This window comes from Rhinoderma darwinii, chromosome 4 (assembly GCF_050947455.1).
Source record: "Rhinoderma darwinii isolate aRhiDar2 chromosome 4, aRhiDar2.hap1, whole genome shotgun sequence".
Classification (NCBI taxonomy): domain Eukaryota; kingdom Metazoa; phylum Chordata; class Amphibia; order Anura; family Rhinodermatidae; genus Rhinoderma; species Rhinoderma darwinii.
In genome coordinates, this window is record NC_134690.1 from 369,932,242 (window position 1) to 369,946,808 (window position 14,567).

The window sequence follows — 14,567 nt, forward strand, 5'->3', positions numbered from 1 at the left end:
GCCATATTCTAATCGGTGCATGCACAGTGTAATTTTTATGCTCATTGTTATAATCGCCACTACTGCGCATGCACCGATTAGGATGTAGGGATGCGTGCGCGTTCACTACACTACGGGTCAGGCGTGAACTCGCCTAGTACACTGCCTGGCCCCTGTCAATCAAAGGAAGCAGGGAGGGTGGGGGGTTGAACTGGGCAATGAAGAGAGAGCATTTTGGAGCAACGGTGACGCCCTCGTTGCTCCAAAATGCTAATTTGCATAAATGTAATAAAAGCTTTTTCTCTTTAAAGGAGGCACTCTATGGAAAAACATAATACACGTCAGAATCAGGTTAGCCTAATCTATAATAGCCTGTTGGTAGTTCAATACGGACATCTGGTGACAGACTCCCTTTAAGTTACAACAGATAATATAATGTTGCTCTATCCCTAGGGGGCATAATCTCTGATGAGACAGCGCCTATCATTGCATGTGTAAGTGTGAGTTCAATGGAGGGGGAAACGGAAGCTGAGGTTTCCGTTTGCCTTTCCGCTGTGGGGTTAACCCGACGGAACCCCTCAGCGGAAGGCGACGGTGATGTGAACACAGATTAAGGGCAGATACAGACGGACGTTGCGTTTTTGCGCGCGCAAACAATGCAGCGTTTTGCGCGCGCAAAAACCATTTGACAGCTGCGTGTGTCATCCGTGTATGATGCGCGGCTGCGTGATTTTCGCGCAGCCGCCATTATAGAGATGAGGCTAGTCGACGCCCGTCACTGTCCAAGGTGCTGAAAGAGCTAACTGATCGGCAGTAACTCTTTCAGCACCCTCGACAGTGAATGCCGAACACAATAGACAGCAACCTGTTAAAAAAAAAGAAAAAGTTCGTACTTACCGAGAACTTCCCGGCCGTTGCCTTGGTGACGCGTCCTTTGTGACGCGTACTTGGTGACGCGCCTCTCTTGACATCGGGCCCCACCTCCCTGGATGACGCGGAAGTCCATGTGACCGCTGCAGCCTGTGCTTGGCCTGTGATTGGCTGGAGCTGTCACTTGGACTGAATTGTCATCCCGGGAGGTCAGACTGGAGGAAGAAGCCGGGAGTTATCGGTAAGTGAGAACTTCGTTTTTTTTTACACGTTCATGTTTATTGGGATCGGTAGTCACTGTCCATGGTGCTGAAACGGTTTAACTCTTTCAGCACCCTGGACAGTGACTATCTCCTGACGTCGCGTACCGATAATTTTTTTGCCGGGTTCGGCCAAAACGATTCGGCCGAACCCGGTGAAGTTCGGTTCGATTGTCCGGGTTCGCTCATCTCAAAGACACTCCATTTGGATGTTTGGAAACAGAAAAGCACGTGGTGCTTTTCTGTTTACATTCATCCTTTTGACAGCTGGTGCGCTGTTTCAGTCGGTTCGCACGGAAGTGCTTCCGTGCAACCTGCGTGGTTTTCATGCACCCATTGACTTCAATGGGTGCGTGATGCGCGAAATACGTGGAGATATTGAACCTGTCGCGTTTTTTGCGCAGCAGACAAACGCTGCGCAAAAAGCACGGACTGTCTACACTGCCCCATAGACTTGTATTGGTCTTTGCGTGGCGCGTGAAAACCACGCGGCCCGCACGGACCGAATACACGTTCGTGTGAATCCCCCCTAAGGCACATACAGTTTGTTGTTTTTGATGAAAAACTGATAGGATGTAGTTACCTTTGTTGCCATTAGGGGGTTGATTATTGCACTAAATTTGCAATTTGCATTTAATGAAATATACATGTAAGGTCTTTCTTCTTTCAAAGTTTATAATGGAATTTTGGGGCCATGTAATTGAGAAACAATTCCCCAGTTTTACAAAATGGTTATAATTAAAACAAAATAAACGTGGTGAGATGTAGACCACACCTACAAATTGTTTCTGTTTTAAACATGCAAGTGAATTCGGCAAGAGCATACAATCATAGCAGTGGAAACCATGTTTTACAGATGATCTTACCTCAGACTGCAGTTTAACCTTCTGCGCCTGTAGCTGACACAAGACACTCTTATATTCCTCAAGTTGGCTTTGCAGTATAGGAATTCTTCTTTCAGAAATCAATTTTTCCTAAAGCCAAAAAGAGAAAAGAATGATTCAAGAATAAACTAAATCTGCAGTTCTAGGAATTGGAGAAGCCAATAATAAAATGTAGTATTGTAAAAAAAAATGTTGAGGAATTGGATGCAAAAAAAAAAAAGCTTCATTATCTATCGTCATTTATTTATAGATGTGTCCTTCTTAACTTTCTTTTTATCTCAAAAAACATGATTTTGCGACACTCTGTCACGAGATGTCACGAGATGTCACGAGATGTCTATGCTATATGTGTCTTTGTGTGGCCACCCAGTGGTGGTGGTATAAATTGCAGCCTGTCAAGGGTTTTGCTAGCATGTCACAGTATTGTATTGAATTGCCTTAATGAGAAATTGGAGTCCTTAACGAACTTCAAGCAAAGGTAAGGGGTGGACATATCTGTAGCTGCTAATAAAGTATCTAAGATCTCTCACTTTAATGTGGCTTTAGTGTGATACTGGTGGTCTAATGTAAAGCTTTGGGCAAAGGCACTCGGAGCTAGATTGTTTTTTCAACACTTGGCAATGTTACTTTTAGGCCAGGTTCATAAGTGGCGTAAACACTGCAGATTTTCCGCTATGGATTTCATTGCGGAAAATCCACAGCGTATTACAGTAGCAGCAAAGTGGATGACAAATCTCATTCACATGCTGCATAAAAAAACTCCTGAAGAACTGTTCATAAATTGTTTGTGGGTGCAGTTTTTTAATCCGCAGCATCTCAATTTATGCTGCAGAATCTCTGGTTTTCTGTTGCAGGCTTTCCCCGCTATTACATTAATTTCTATTGACCACGGATTCCTTGCCATATATTTGCGGGAAGGTGTCCGGGCTGTATAAAGCCTCCGCAATAGATAGGACATGTCCTATTTTTTGCTTTAAACGGACCATGCTCCCATACTTTATATGGGAGCACAGGCCGAAAATGCGGATGGCTTTCCTCGGGCACCAGCGGCCGTCCGTGCCCGAGGAAAGCACACGGCCGTGCCAGATTACGGGCACGGCCATGTGCATGAGGCCTTACACCCTAACTAAGACCCTCTTTATCAATATCTTTATTTATATTCTTCTTAGTGCCAAATTTCTGTACAGATTAATTTCTTAATGTCTGTACAGGGCAGCTCTGTTTTTCTTACTGTATAAATGATATAATTCTGGATACATACAGTCACCACTAGGGTGAGCTAACTGCATATGGATTTACACAGTTAGTATTAACTCCAAAGGAGCTGTATAAATCTGTTTGCAGTGAGCTCCCCCTAGTGATAGCTGCGGGTGGTCGCTCAAGCAGGGGAAGCAGTTCAGTACTAGGCCTCCTCCCAGCATGGACTCCACACAAACCTATAAGAAAGTTGAATTGTCTTATTATACTATACATATAAATGCAGTATATTACCAACTGTATGAATAGGTGATATTACTTACAGCATCAATATTTCAGAATGCTTCTGGACTAAAGATTTTTGGACATAGACTCTGAAATTTATTGAAATAAAGGACTTGGAGAGGTCCTATGACATATCTTAAGTTATGTCTTAATAGCATGCTAGAAGATAACTTAAAGTGGGAAAACCGCTTTAAATTTGGTAATGCATGTAGTAGCCCTCTTAAAGGGCAACAGATTAGCACTAGCTAACTCCGAATTTTACCTCATTGTCTGAAAGTCCTGATATTGTTAACATGCTAGCCTTACATTGTTATGAATTGTTAAAGGGGTTGTCCACCTTCTGACAACCGATGATCTATCCACCAGATAGGTCATCAGTATATCATCGGTGCGGGTCCAACACCCAGACCCCGCACTGATAAGCCGCTCTGGTGGCCTGCGGGCAATACCATTCCATGGCTGGAGCCAACTTCTTCCGGCATGTACGTTCAGAACCGGACCAGCTGATCTGTGCGGGGCCCGGATGTTGGACCCCCACAGATCATGTACTGATGACCTATCCGGTGGATAGGTCTTCAGTTGTCAGAAGGTGGAAAACCCCTTTAATACAAGAAATTTGTGTGCACAAGAAGATTTTATATAGTGTGCAGGTTACATGAATTACCTCGTACATGCCAACAGTGATCGCAGTCACAGGAGGTGTCGTTTGGATAATTTGTTGCAATATGTTAACATAAGTCTGAATTTCCATGAGGTTCTGTTGAGTGAAACATAAAAAGTAAATGTTATTTATCAGTCTGTACACGTATTGACAAATATTCATCAGAATGTAAGGACATACATCATCAGAGATAGGATAGTAGGTACATTCCAACAAAAATCTGGTAACAAATCCCAAGAATGGAAGTATAACACTTTCCATATTTATTTACACTTTTGTCTTTTGAGTCTTTTCACGAAAGAAATGCATTTGGAAACTATGTTGCAACCTAGTTACATGAACCCAGCCTACTGTATGTGAGATAATGGGATTAGCCAGGAAAAAAAACATCGACCTGTGCTGATCTTCCATCATGTATATTTTCCAACTTGGAGAAAATATGATCATTAGTCTTACCCCTTGGAATCTTACACATAAATAAGCTAGTATGAAAATGAGAAATTATGTGGCTTTCCCTTTTTTTTTTTTTTTTTAGCAAATGGGATTCTAGTGGTGATGTTTAAAGGAATTTGAAATGTGTGCAGTCAATGTCAGGGGCAAAAGGGAGACTTCCAAGCACTTTGGTACCTGAAGTTGACATGGCAAAATGCCTCCTGACTATACTCACACATTTCTGCATAGCGTTCAATGAATAATCATAGTATCCTTAAAAGATTTCAGTCATGTCCATGGCTGCGGGCCGTCAGGCACCTCCTGACGGCCGCAGCCATGGGTCTGCGAGCGCTGGCCCCAGTCCTCCTCAGGAGACACCAGCGCTCACTTCCGCTTACCACGGTCAGGTCCCGTAGGGTGTGTGCGCACCTGAATTTAATTATAAATTGAGCCCATGCACACACTGGCCTATTAGAAGGGCTCAGCCCCTTCCTCCCATGCCTGAGCGTTGTTGTCGAACTGTAAGTTTTTCTAAGCAAATGGTCTCCTAGTGTTTTCCAGTTCCCAGTGTTCCCCGTTCCTGCACCTGTATCCTGTATCCCGTGCTACCTGGTCAAGTGCCGTGCTGAGCTGTAGTCGTGCTGTGCTGTATTCCACGCCTGTCCTGCTACACCACGCCTGACGTCTGCCTGCTGCCTAAGTCCCAGCCGAGCCTGTCATTGCTACTGTCCGTGCTGCCACAGGTACACTATACGAACTATAGACTGTGACCTGCATCCTGTTGGCCAGCTGCCATACCGTCAAGTCGGTACGTCCCAGTGGGTCCATGCACCCAAATGTGACAATTTCTAGTGGTCCTAGAGGAGTTTAGCGGGTAATTACCATTATCTCTGGTGGCTGAGAGTAATTAAGTGGTCAATGATGATCTGATCCATTATCCATTGTGGTCTAGGGTCATTAAGAGTTAATATCTAACATCCTTGAACCTTTTAGGTGGTTTAAGGGATTAACAACTAGCATTCCTAGTGATTTTCAATAATAAACGGGTCTAATTTAATCTAAATGGATCTCAAAAAATATATATAGGGGTCAGAGTTCAGTTTTTCTTATACAGAATCTCAAATCTCTGGTTTCCCTTTACACAACCAATGAGTTAAAGGGTTAGTACAGGATTAGAAAAATGTGGTGGATTTCTTCCAAAAACAGTTTCACACCTGTCCACAGTCTGTGTCAGGATCTGAGCCGCAATTCCAAACACAAACTGTTGTCAGGTGTGGCACTGTTTTTAGAAGAAAGCAGCTATGTTTTTCTAATCCCAGACAACCCCTTCTGTAAAATTTAAGTTATCTGCAACCAGCACTGGGGGGAGCTCACTGCATAGGGATTTATTCAGCTCCTATTAAATGTTATAATAAATTAATTTGCAGTGTGCTCTCCCTACTTGCGTCAAAAAGAATATTAGCATGACTTCTGAATGGCTTAGAAAGGAGTTTTTGGGTACATGGAAGCCCCCTAAGTGTACCCCGGAATATGTGCCACAACCCATCTGAACATGGCCTTGCTTTAAATTTGTACTGTTAGTATAAATTACCTTTTTATATCGGTCCTTTGCAGCATTAATGTCATCTTGTAGGAACTGAGATTCAATCTGAAGTTCTAGATTACTCAACAAAGCTTCATCAGCTTCCTAAAATATGGAGAAACATCAGAGAACATATCTGCCCTAGTGCTTGGTTTATTTACAGTTCGTAATGACTTGGATTGATCTAAATAACACATTATATTGTAACAATATAAACTCTGAGTTTTTTTTTTTTTATAATTCATTTATTTATTACTGAGCAGTTATTCAATAAAGACCTACCGCCTAATCATGAAATAGAGACAAAAACCAGAATCAAAATCAAAATAAAGCTATTATAAGATCCGTCAGCAGCATCTAAACTTCTTGTTGACAGTTTCCAGATAGTGGTGGATTTTCTATAGTGCACCAAGTAAAATTTACCAATTTGAAAAACATCAATAAGGGCAGATACAGACGGACGTTGCGTTTTTGCGCGCGCAAACAACGCGGCGTTTTGCGCGCCCAAAAACCATTTGACAGCTGCGTGTGTCATCCGTGTATGATGCGCGGCTGCGTGATTTTCGCGCAGCCGCCATCATAGAGATGAGGCTAGTCTACGCCCGTCACTGTCCAAGGTGCTGAAAGAGCTAACTCTTTCAGCACCCTCGACAGTGAATGCCGAACATAATATCGAAAAACCTGTTGAAAAAAAAGAAAAAGTTCGTACTTACCGAGAACTTCCCGGCCGGTGCCTTGGTGACGCGTCCTTGGTGACGCGTCCTTTGTGACGCGCCTCTCGACATCGGGCCCCACCTCCCTGGATGACGCGCCAGTCCATGTGACCGCTGCAGCCTGTGCTTGGCCTGTGATTGGCTGGAGCTGTCACTTGGACTGAATTGTCATCCCGGGAGGTCAGACTGGAGGAAGACGCCGGGAGTTATCGGTAAGTCAGAACTTCGTTTTTTTTTCTACAGGTTCATGTATATTGGGATCGGAAGTCACTGTCCATGGTGCTGAAACAGTTTAACTCTTTCAGCACCATGGACAGTGACTATCTCCTGACGTCGCGTACCGATAATTTTTTTGCCGGGTTCGGCCAAAACTAGTTCGGCCAAAACGAGTTCGGCCGAACCCGGTGAAGTTCGGTTCGCTTGTCCGGCTTCGCTCATCGCAAAGACACTCCGTTTGGATGTTCGGAAACAGAAAAGCACGTGGTGCTTTTCTGTTTACATTCATCCTTTTGACAGCTGGTGCGCTGTTTCAGTCGGTTCGCACGGAAGTGCTTCCGTGCAACCTGCGTGGTTTTCACGCACGAATTGACTTCAATGGGTGCGTGATGCGCGAAATACGCAGAGTTATTGAACCTGTCGCGCTTTTTGCGCAGCAGACAAACGCTGCGCAAAAAGCACGGACTGTCTGTACTGCCCCATAGACTTGTATTGGTCCATGCGTGCCGCGTGAAAACCACGTGGCCCGCACGGACCGAATACACGCTCGTGTGAATCCCCCCTAAAGGTAAAGAAGATATATTACAAAGATGGTAGATTTGCAAACCTCGTGGATAATCCCAATATAATGTGTGGTGAAGCCCCAACATACGTTTCGCTTTTGCTTTCTCAGAAGATGCCTACTGACAAAGCGAAACGCACATTGGAGAAGCACCACACACTATATTGGGGTCATCCACTCAGTATGGACTGGCATTTGTGTCGTTAAGAACTACTACAAAGTCAATTGTCCGATGGTGTTTTGACTAAGGGCTTTTGCACATAACGGAATTGCTGCATATTTTCCATCCGGAATTGCGGACGGAAAATACGCAGCAAAATACAGTAGTAGCAAAGTGGGTGTGATTTAACAAATCTCATCCACAAGCTGTGTAAAAATTCCATCCCAAAATTCACCTGTGGTGCGTTTTTTTCGTTCCGCAGCATGTCAATTCCTGCTGCGGAACGTGGACTAAATTGCTGCGTTTTTCAGAGGAGATGTCACCATCTCACAGACTTGATGAAAACGCATCAAAATCCGCACCATTTTCTGCAGTAAAATATGCAGGAAATGGTGCGGTTTTTCCGCAGCGAAATGTCTGCTCGTTTTATTGGAAATGCTGCAGAAATTTTCTGCAGCATTTCTGTTATGTGTGGACAAGCCCTAATAGTCAGTCAGTTTTTGTTACTAGCATCAGTGTGAGATTGGTGTGTAGAAAGGCCGGGTTCAGACGTAGTGTAAATACTGTGGATTTTCCACAGCGGATTTAATTGCGGAAAAATCTGCAGAGTATTAAGGTATGTTCAGACGGCCTATTTCCAGACGTTTTACGCCTCGAATTACGCTTGAAAAAACGCCCCTAATACGCCTACAAACATCTGTCCATTGCCTGCAATGGGTTTTACGATGTTCTGTTCCCACGAGCCTTTATTTTATGCGTTGCTGTGAAAATACAGCGCGTAAAATGACGGCCCATCAAAAGAAGTGCAGGACACAACTTGGGACGTTTTTGGAGGTGGTTTTCATTGACTCCATTGAGAAACAGCTCCAAAAACGGCCATAAAAAACGTAGCGAAAAACGCGAGTTGTTAAAAAAAGTCTGAAAATCAGGAGCTGTTTTCGCCTGAAAACAGCTCCGTATTTTCAGACATTTTTGCTCACTGCGTGTGAACATACCCTAAGGCCTCATGCACACGACCGTGTTTTTGCGTCCGCAATTCCCCCGAAAATCCACGGGAGAATTGCGGCCCCATTCTTTTCTATGGGGCCGTGCACACGACCGTAGTTTTTGCGGTCCGTGCACGGCCCGGGAGCCCGGACCGCAGAAAGTACGGCCATGTCTTATTACGGTCCGGAGTTGCGGTCCGGGCTCATTGAAAACAATGGCCGTGGCCATGTGCATGTGCGGGCGGCTTGCGGCTGACAGTCCGCTGACAGTCCGCAGCCGGCCGACCCGAAAATCACGGCCGTGCACACGGCTACGGTCGGGCTACGGTCGTGTGCATGAGGCCTAACAGTAGCAGCAATGTGGATGAGATTTGAACAAATTTAATCCAGACGAAGTGTAAAAAACCTGCTGAAAAAAACTTTCATAAATTGACCTGTTGTGTCGTTTTTTTAAAATCTGCAGCATAAATTTGTCATGCTGCGGATTAAAAAAACACACCGCAGGTCATTTGCTGGTTTTCTGTTGCAGGTTTTCCTCATTGAATGCAATGGGGAAGTAAAACACGCAACAAAAAGTTACAATTCTGCCGCAAAAATCGCAACTCAGAAAAAAAGAAATATATATGCTTACCAAGATCTCTATGCGCCTTGGTCCAGCCCAGTTTCCTGGAATGACGCTTCATCCCATGTGACTGCTGCAGCCAATCACAGGCTGTGCTCTGTACTAATGGTGTGTTTGATATATAAATTTTGGTCTAAAATTAAATAAGATTTTTGTCTTTTATAGGCTTGATAAAGTCTTTAAGTGTGCATGTTTGTTTTAATGGGGAGAGGGGAATAAGCCGCTGCCAGAGGTGGAAACAAAACATTAGGCATTTTGAAATCAAACATGCATGATCCCTCTTTCCATTCAGACATCTGCCATCAGGGAAGAGTCGGGTTGCCCCAACCATTCGCCGATCCTACCGAAAATGATCAGATATAAAGAACTTATCTGCAGTCAATTGTCTTTGTCTGATCTGTTATCTGCAAAAAAACTTTATCGACTAAAGCGACAACACTTGATTGGCGGGTGATCAGCTCACAGATCTCCACCAATAGCATCTTCTTACATGTCTTAATTAGGTGTCAGAAAATGTTCATCAGTGCACATACCCCGCTGCTGCTAACAGATGATTTATGTAAATTATACTGAAATTTCATCAGTTGCCGCTTATAATGATTCATGTGCTTGGTGTTTATCTTCTTATTGCTTTGCTTTGCTTTGCTTTGATATTGTATGAACCTTGAAAATTTTCTGGCAGAACATAAATGAGGACAATGATTTGTGATCAAATACACTCATGATAATAGAAGATTCATTATACTGCTGCGACATGCATTTATAGAGCCTTTATTGAAAACTAAGTTATACAAAAAACGCTAATGTGCTAATATGCATTATTAGATTGTTAGACAGTCGTGAAATCCATCTTGTAATTTACCAAGGCTCAAAACTGTTTTACATCAGGTCGATCACCTCTTTATGATGTTCCGTAGCTTTAAGGTTCAATGTGCACAACTTTTTGGGGCAAAAATAAATGTATTTTCCTGTTTCTTATACATGACAGTAAGAGCATATAGGTTCAATAGAAAATCTGCTTCCTGCAAATAAAGCTAATTTGTTATTTTTTTGTTAATAATTTCTAATATAATTAATGTATTACTTCCTCACGGTTTTCAAGAACTCTGCTTGTAATCATTGAATAGTAACCTTTATCATTGTTTACTTTCAAAGACTGAAAACTTCTTATCATGTCTTGACATAGATACACGGCTTGCTACAATAGAGAACTGTGCACCTTTGTCAGTTGGACATGATCAGGACAGGTTTTGAACGTAAACAACAATGTTCATATTCACTGACAACAAACAGAGACTTTGAAAATGACAAGGAACTGAAACACAAAATATATTAGAAATGTTCATAATTGTTCTTCATACAATCAAAAAGGTTTCTTTATATAAACCAGAAAACCCCTTTAGCAGCAAAACCCGCCGTGGATTACGCCACAAAATTCCGCCTCCCATTCATGTCAATGGGAGTCAGATGCTTCTTTTTCCCGCTAACTGATTTTTTTCAGCTAGCGGGAAAAAGAAGCAGCCTGCTCGATCTTCGGGCGGATTCCGCCTGAACTTCCCATTGAAGTCAATGGGAGAAGGAATCTTCCTGCTGGGACCCACCATGCAAAATCCGCCATGTGAACTGACCCTAAGTCCACATATCCATCATGTACAATGTGAAAGATCCAGAAAAGAGGCTTAAAGAATCTACGTTCAATTCGATAAGGTAACCAGGTTTATTATATCCAGTTGTGTTTCAATAACTGAAGATACAGTAATATATAGATAATCACTACTTAGCAGTCTTGGATATCTTAATTCCTAAGTTCACTTGCAAAATCGCTGCCATTATGTAATTTAATAGCAATAAAATACCTTTCAACTTGCATTTCCCCTCATATACACTTCTTTGTGCATGAAGCTAACATCTAGTTGACTTCCCCTATTGATGATAAAGCTGTCTATAGATGTATCTATGGTTGAACTGGAAAGATATATGTTTTTTTTAGCCATAATTTGTAATTATTTTGACAATTACAGGTGTTTCCTTCCTCTTATGTCAACATATTCTAAAATGTGTGGTGCGAGATGACCAGCTTTGAAAAGAAAACATGATTTTGTGATACTCTTTTACGAGATGACTATGCTATATACACTACCGTTCAAAAGTTTAGGGTCACTTAGAAATGTCCTTATTTTTGAAAGAAAAGCACAGTTTTTTTCAATGAAGATAACATTAAATGAATCAGAAATACACTCTATACATTGTTAATGTGCTAAATGACTATTCTAGCTGCAAACGTCTGGTTTTTAATGCAATATCTACATAGGTGGATTGAGGCCCATTTCCAGCAACCATCACTCCAGTGTTCTAATGGTACATTGTGTTTGCTAACTGTGTTAGAAGGCTAATGGATGATTAGAAAACACTTGAAAACCCTTGTGCAATTATGTTAGCACCGCTGTAAACTGTTTTGCTGTTTAGAGGAGCTATAAAACTGACCTTCCTTTGAGCTAGTTGAGAATCTGGAGCATTACATTTGTGGGTTCGATTAAACTCTCAAAATGGCTAGAAAAAGAGAGCTTTCATGTGAAACTCGACAGTCTATTCTTGTTCTTAGAAATGAAGGCTATTCCATGCGAGAAATTGCCAAGAAACTGAAGATTTCCTACAATGGTGTGTACTATTCCCTTCAGAGGACAGCACAAACAGGCTCTAACCAGAGTAGAAAGAGAAGTGGGAGGCCCCGCTGCACAACTGAGCAACAAGACAAGTACATTAGAGTCTCTAGTTTGAGAAATAGACGCCTCACAGGTCCTCAACTGGCAGCTTCATTAAATAGTACCCGCAAAACGCCAGTGTCAACGTCTACAGTGAAGAGGCGACTCCGGGAAGCTGGCCTTCAGGGCAGAGTGGCAAAGAAAAAGCCATATCTGAGACTGGCTAATAAAAGGAAAAGATTAATATGGGCAAAAGCACACAGACATTGGACAGAGGAAGATTGGAAAAAAGTGTTATGGACAGACGAATCGAAGTTTAAGGTATTTTGAATCACACAGAAGAACATTTGTGAGATGCAGAACAACTGAAAAGATGCTGGAAGAGTGCCTGATGCCATCTGTCAAGCATGGTGGAGGTAATGTGATGGTCTGGGGTTGCTTTGGTGCTGGTAAAGTGGGAGATTTGTACAAGGTAAAAGGAATTTTGAATAAGGAAGGCTATCACTCCATTTTGCAACGCCATGCCATACCCTGTGGACAGCGCTTGATTGGAGCCAATTTCATCCTACAACAGGACAAGGACCCAAAGCACACCTCCAAATTATGCAAGAACTATTTAGGGAAGAAGCAGGCAGCTGGTATTCTATCTGTAATGGAGTGGCCGGCGCAGTCACCAGATCTCAACCCCATAGAGCTGTTGTGGGAGCAGCTTGACCGTATGGTACGCAAGAAGTGCCCATCAAGCCAATCCAACTTGTGGGAGGGCCTTCTGGAAGCATGGGGTGAAATTTCTCCCAATTACCTCAGCAAATTAACAGCTAGAATGCCAAAGGTCTGCAATGCTGTAATTGCTGCAAATGGAGCATTCTTTGACGAAAGCAAAGTTTGAAGGAGAAAATTATTATTTCAAATAAAAATCATTATTGCTAACCTATAATTTCTAGTCATTTTGCAACTCATTTGATAAATATAAGTGTGAGTTTTCATGGAAAACACAAAATTGTCTGGGTGACCCCAAAGTTTTGAATGGTAGTGTATGTGGCCACCCAGAGGTTGTGACGTGCATTGCAGCCTGACAAAGGTTTTGCTAGCATGTCGCGATATTGAATTGAAATAGTTTCATAACAAATAAAAGTATTTTAACCAAATTCCAGCAAAGGTAAGAATGGACACATCTGTATATACACTGGGATCACCAGTACATATTTTGTACAGCTCAGTGTGCCTGCCTATGATACAGAGAGGAAGTAGCATGATGATGGCAGTCATTTCGTAAGCTGAGAGGACAAGTGCTAGAGATGGGGAGTAGGGCAATTGCAGATATTAAAGGAACAGTTTTTTGGGATGGAAACACTAAATATGTCAAGGCCTATTAGCTATATTCAGCCCTGATATCTTTTCTTTAGTAGGATATCTGCAGTAATCGGGGAGATGGGTGTAGTTGTGACTTTCATTAACACAAGAAACTTTTGCCTGGAGGCAAAAGAGCCATTTTTTTGCCTCCTGGCAAAAGTTTCTTGTGTTAATTTATGTATTTTGCCCGCCAACTATTAGGATCCTGTCCTAATATTTTTGAATTTAGTTGTGACTTTCAGCCTATCACTTTCTCCAGTCGTAAATAGTAGCCTGAGATGTTCCTTTACACTCTGCTGAGGCCTGTAATTAGATGTTAGCGCAGTCTAGTGAATACAGTGGGCACAGCCGGTGATGTCACTCACCAGTGTTTGGCCTCCCAGTCCATTTTGAAGCAAGGGTCCAGAAGGGGAACCGTGGGTGAATGAAGGCTAAGTGAGTGTTAAAGGTTTTTTTTTTTTAACCTCACCAATGTTCACAGTGAGTGACTGTCCAGTCAGAGTTGCTTGAAAGGAACACTAAACCTATAAATTAATGATAGAAGTAAATGGTTCTATCTTCTGCATATTCCGGAAACAAACAGTCATCTTGTAGAAATCCTGCAGAGAACACATGGGTTCATTTCCTGCTTATCTGGCCCATTTTTTGGCTGGTGAACAGTTGAAGGGGTGGAGTTTAGGAGAAGGGTGGGGCTTAACGATCGGTGTGTCATTCTGCAGGCAGTTGTCTTACGGCCATACACAGAATTGTGAGGAGGAAGAGGAAATGGAATTTTTATTTTTACACCGTAAAGCAATAACATTAAAACCACCTGACTAATATTTTGTAATTCCCCTTTGTGCCCCCAAAACAGTTTTAACCCTGAGATCCTTTAAATACCATAGCTTGCATGGTGGGGCCTCCATGGATTACACTTGGAGGCCAAGTTAACACCTTGAACTCTTTGTCATGTTTCTCAAACCATTCATGAACAATTTCTGCAGTGTGGCAGGGCACATTATCCTGATTTCGGCGGTGGGCAGGGGTCAACATGTCCACTAAGACCGGTCTGTGGGTACGCATCCCCAATCACAGCAAGCTGCGATGCTCTGTGTGTTCTGACA

The 14,567-nt window shown here is 42.6% G+C and overlaps 1 protein-coding gene across 1 annotated transcript in view; it reads right to left on the reverse strand.

Annotated features, from left to right (window-relative positions):
• BFSP1 (beaded filament structural protein 1) overlaps positions 1 to 14,567 on the reverse strand; it is a 43,410-nt gene that overhangs the window by 12,474 nt on the left and 16,369 nt on the right. The window contains exons 3-5 of the mRNA XM_075864537.1: positions 6,160 to 6,255; positions 4,140 to 4,232; positions 1,976 to 2,083 (exon numbers count right to left, since the gene is read on the reverse strand). Of these exons, the coding sequence (XP_075720652.1) occupies positions 1,976 to 2,083; positions 4,140 to 4,232; positions 6,160 to 6,255 (297 nt within the window). The remainder of the gene's footprint in view (positions 1 to 1,975; positions 2,084 to 4,139; positions 4,233 to 6,159; positions 6,256 to 14,567) is intronic.